The 4,603-nt window shown below is 41.8% G+C and overlaps 1 protein-coding gene across 3 annotated transcripts in view; it reads right to left on the minus strand.

Moving 5' to 3' along the window:
- Nucleotides 1–522: 522 nt before the first annotated feature.
- gata3 (GATA binding protein 3) overlaps nt 523–4,603 on the minus strand; it is a 20,062-nt gene continuing 15,981 nt past the window's right edge. For all 3 annotated transcript variants that reach the window (XM_036577254.1, XM_036577255.1, XM_036577253.1), the window contains 2 exons: nt 4,335–4,460; nt 523–1,212 (listed from right to left, as the gene is read on the minus strand). In XM_036577254.1, the coding sequence (XP_036433147.1) occupies nt 922–1,212; nt 4,335–4,460 (417 nt within the window). In that variant the 3' untranslated portion in view covers nt 523–921. The remainder of the gene's footprint in view (nt 1,213–4,334; nt 4,461–4,603) is intronic.

Below are 4,603 nucleotides of genomic sequence, written 5' to 3' on the forward strand. Positions count from 1 at the left end.
TGACCACATTAGCATTAATGCATTACACACTGTATCTAACAGGCAAACCAAGCCAGCCTGTACTTTCCTGAATTCCCCACCATTCGTCTATTCCTCTTTTTTATTCTCGCTCATTGACTTTATCTCTCTCTCTCTTTCTCCTTCTTTCGCTCCGTGCGGAGCGCTCCCGGCCTCCTTTCTTTTTCTTCTTCTTCGTTCCGTCCTCCAGGTTTGAGTCGTACCCTTCTCATCGTTAGCTGCCCATGGGCGTTTTTTGTTTTTTTGTTTTTTTTTTTCTTTTTCCTCCTGGTTAGTTTCTCTCTCTCTCTTTTTTCACCATAATTCATTTAAAAAGTCTTCATTAAATGTACTGTATTTCATACAATTTATACAAATATATGCAGAGTCCATCTCCTCTGTGTCTTTCACAGGTCAGGGAGTTCTTGCCTCAAACCAAAATAAACAGAAGAAGAAGGTGCAGTGTTGGGGTGGTGGTGGTGGATGGATGGATGGATGGATGGATAGACGAGGAATGAGGAAATGAGTTTTTTTTTCAAAGTTTGCAAACTTTTTGGATGATGCTTTCACCTTCGAATGAGTCCATGATGAAAGAGGAGGGGCATCTGTACACGAACGCTGGGATTGATCGTGATCATGCTGAAAGGAGGATGACGAAAGTCTCTATCTCTGTTTCTCTCTCTCTCTCTTCCTCCCTTTCTCTGTTTTTAAGCAGTGGTGAAAATGTGGAGTGAGGAATACAAAAGTTTTTTAGGGGGCAGGGCTTACAGTTGAGACAAAATCTCCAGCAGTCGACTGTGGGCTGGGTTCAAGGAGAGAGAGAGCAGGTTCAAGGGTCACTGGGGTCAAAGGTCAAGGGGTTCAGGCTGACCGTGCTGAGGTCAAAGGTCATGGTCAGGGTGGTCCAGAGGTAGCAGGAGCGGCCTAACCCATAGCGGTGACCATACTGGAGGGGTGGTGGGGGGCAAACGGTAAGCTAGAAGAAGGATGCATGGGAGTGGGCGTGGTCAGCATGTGGCCGGAGTGCGAGAAGGGCGGAAAGGAGGTCATGTGACGTGACAGCGCGGCTGGGCTGAAGGAGCTGCTCTTCTCCATCAGGCTCTTGGAGAAGTCGTCCATGCTGTCCTGCGACTTTTTGCTCTTCTTGGACTTGCTGGACATCTTCCTGTTCCGGGTCTGGATGCCCTCCTTCTTCATGGTGAGTGGTCGGTTGACCTGCAACAAACAGACAGGGAAAGAAAAGAAAAGAAAAAAAAAAAGTTAATTGCTATTCTATCAGTGAACAGTGAAAGAACAACAAACAATAAAAATCTCGAACTGAGCTGAGAAGTTCCATTAGAAATACTGAAGATGCATATGGTGACAAGAAAGCACCAAAACCTTTGGCCCGCCAAGGCCACAAGGGTCATTATAATGTCTTCATTCAAAAACCACTTGTCTTTTACTTTTAGAAACTACTTTTCTACTCTTACGGTGAATTTCATGCATTTTCATTTATGTTCTGTGATACAGGCTGTTGTTTAGTTGCATTAACTACTAAAATATAAACGCATTACATATTAAAAGTCTGCACGTAGAGAACTTACATAGTTTTGTAGTATTACATACTTATGTAGTAGTTACATACTAGTAATTACACAGTAGTTACTAAATAATTCAAAGTAGTTATTGAGAATTATTTTATTTTTAATATGTGACTAAAATACCTGCAGGGGTCAGTGTTTTTTTTTAGACTTATATTGCGCATTTTACATGTGTTTTTAATTAATTGAACTTAATTTCAAAGCATTCAAAAATCACAATACTTCTTGTAACCTGACATATTACATTGCTAAACTTCAAAGCTGTGTATGAATATTAAAGATCACATAGTAGTTGTAAGTACTGTTACATAAATCAAGTCTTAAGATTATCTTCTTATTGAACTTTATTTCAAAGTGTGCTCCAAGAAAGAGTTCCTATAGATCTCGTGCCCTAAAATGTTACCCCTTAACCCTTTAAATGGCCAGAAGCCACTGATGAGTCCAAATATGTATTATACATTTCTTCTACCTGTGTCATCAACTTCAGACTACACTGTAGTCTATGTAGTTACTGAATAATAAGCCAATGTATGATGTAATAAGCCTGGAATTGTAAGGTATCAAAACTTAAGAAGTGTCTGTATGTACAGAACTTATATAGTTTTACAGTAGTTACATAATTATGTAGTAGTTATACCATAGTAGTTACATAATAGTTACCCTATAATTCATAGTACCTGCTGAGTAAGAAGCCTTAGGACTGTTGTCTGAAAAATATACCTGCAATTTAAGGGTCAGTGTTGTTTTCGCTTATATATTTTATATTTTATATGTATTTTGTTTACTTGAACTTTATTTTAAAGCATACACCTATAGAATTTCTTTATACATCTTGTTCTTGGCTAATTATAAAGGATTCTGGTTCTGAGGTGTGAGAGAATATTAATGGCTGTTTTGAGGAGAGGAAGCTGGAACTGGTTAGTTTTTACTGGGTTTCAGGGGGTTTTGGACGGCACAGAAGGATCCCTCAGTCTTCCTCTCTAAGAGCGTTTTATATTTCATAGGGTGAAGGGCACACTGATCATATGTAATGGAGCTTCATTATGGCACAAATCTGCCTGCGTTTCTCTTGTGTGTGTGTGTGTGTCAGGTCATATCAGCACTAGGCTGGATTTAGCTGCTGATTCCCTTACGCCGGGCAGGGCTGATGACAGGCTTGCCAACGAGAGAAACCCCAGACTGTGTCCAGACGCTGGGCAACAGCGGCACGGCCACAGCACCTCAGTCTACTGCCAAACACCTACATTACCTCTCTCTCTCTCTCTCTCTCTCTTTCTCCATCTCTCCCCCTCCATCTTTTTCTCCCTGTCCTTCTTGCTTTCCATTGCTCTCTTTCTCCCGGTTTATCTCTCTTTCTCTACTCTGTCTTTCTAGTGGACTGAAGACTCCCTCCCCCTCTTTCTCTCTTCCTTTCCCTCCATTCCTCTCTTTCTCTCGTTCCTCTTTCATTCCCTCCCTATCGCTTTCCTTACTGTCTTTCTAATCCTTCTATCTCTCCTTTTTTCTCTTGCCTTCCCTCTTGCTCTCCCTTCTTCTCTTTGCATAGCTTTGTTTTTTCTCTCTTTCTCTCCATCCCCTCCTTCCCTTATCTCTTTCCTTCCTTCTCCTCTCTCTTTTTCTTTCTCCCTCTCTCTTCTTCTCTTTCTGTCTTTCCTCTCTCTCCCTCCTCCCTTTGCCCTTCCTCTCTTTCTCTATTCTGTCTCTTTCTGTTTCACTCTCTTCTCTCTCTCTCTCTCTCTCTCTCTCTCTCTCTCTCTCTCTCTCTCTCCCCTCCCCCTGTGTGTCACTGATTTTGTTTATCACACACACGATGATGTGGTTTACCTGAGGGGTGTGTTTATGGGTGGGAGAGCGTTAGTGCTACATACACACAAGTGTTACACAAACTAAAGCTGATCAGAGGTCAGCAGGAGCCTCTGAACTCCACTGACCATCACACAAACACACACACACACGTGCTGTGGTTACTGCACACACTAAACCACTGTCCTCCCACTGCCTTCTTTGTTCTACTCCAGAAAGAGACAGGTTGACCACAAGCAGAGGCATTTCAGAGACATTTTAACACGAAGCCAGACCAACACACACACACTCACAGTAGTGCAAGGTTTCATTCTCTCATAGAGTTTCAGCTCCAGTCTGATAAGGTTTGTAGCTGTGCTCTGATAGGCAGAGCACAGAATGGGAAAAGCATTCTTTTACCCCACAAAAATTCTGGATCTGTTTCAGATGGGGTGTCGGAGTGACCAAAACCAACTCCGTCTGCAAATACATTGAGCCTGGGTCACTTCAAACAATAACATCTAAGGCGGAAATGTTGTTTTCTCTGATAACCTGAGCGAAGTGGTTTTATTTTCCAGATTTTTCAAGAGCCATCCAAAAACAACTCCTGATCCCAATACTGCAAGTGCAACAATACGAGCTATCATATCATTATAACTGTGACTAATAATAGGCTAATTGTAGGCTAATAGTACTGACACTAGGCTAATAGTACTAATAATAGGCATTTAATACCATTGAAGGGCTAATAATACATTTATTTTAATAGTCTTTTGTATTATACTTGCTTGATTAAGAATGCTAGCATTAGTTTTGCTCTGCACACGCTCTATGATTCAGCTTCATTAGTGACCCAAATCAAACCCCCAGCAATAGGGAGTTACAGACAGATGAATGAAGGAATGGATGGAGAAGGAAAGGTAGAAAAAAATGAGATTCCCTATAAAGGAGTGCATATGTGTGTTAGCTTACATTGTGCAGTTTGAAGTAGAGACCGCAGGCGTTACACACCGGATCTCCATTCGCGTTTCTCCTCCACAGCGTCGTGGTGGTTGTTTGACAGTTAGCACACGAAGTCCCCGCTCGCCTTGCGGCAGACTGATGGACAGAAACAGATAGAGAGTGAGAGAGAGAGACAGACAGACGGACAGGCAGAGTCAACTAAACTAACTTATCTCATTGTCTGCTTCAGTGCCTAAATAGTAAAACCATCAGTATTGCATTGAAACCTTAACTTGAAA

The sequence above is a fragment of the Colossoma macropomum genome, unplaced genomic scaffold (genome assembly GCF_904425465.1).
Source record: "Colossoma macropomum unplaced genomic scaffold, Colossoma_macropomum, whole genome shotgun sequence".
In the NCBI taxonomy this organism is placed as follows: Eukaryota; Metazoa; Chordata; class Actinopteri; order Characiformes; family Serrasalmidae; genus Colossoma; species Colossoma macropomum.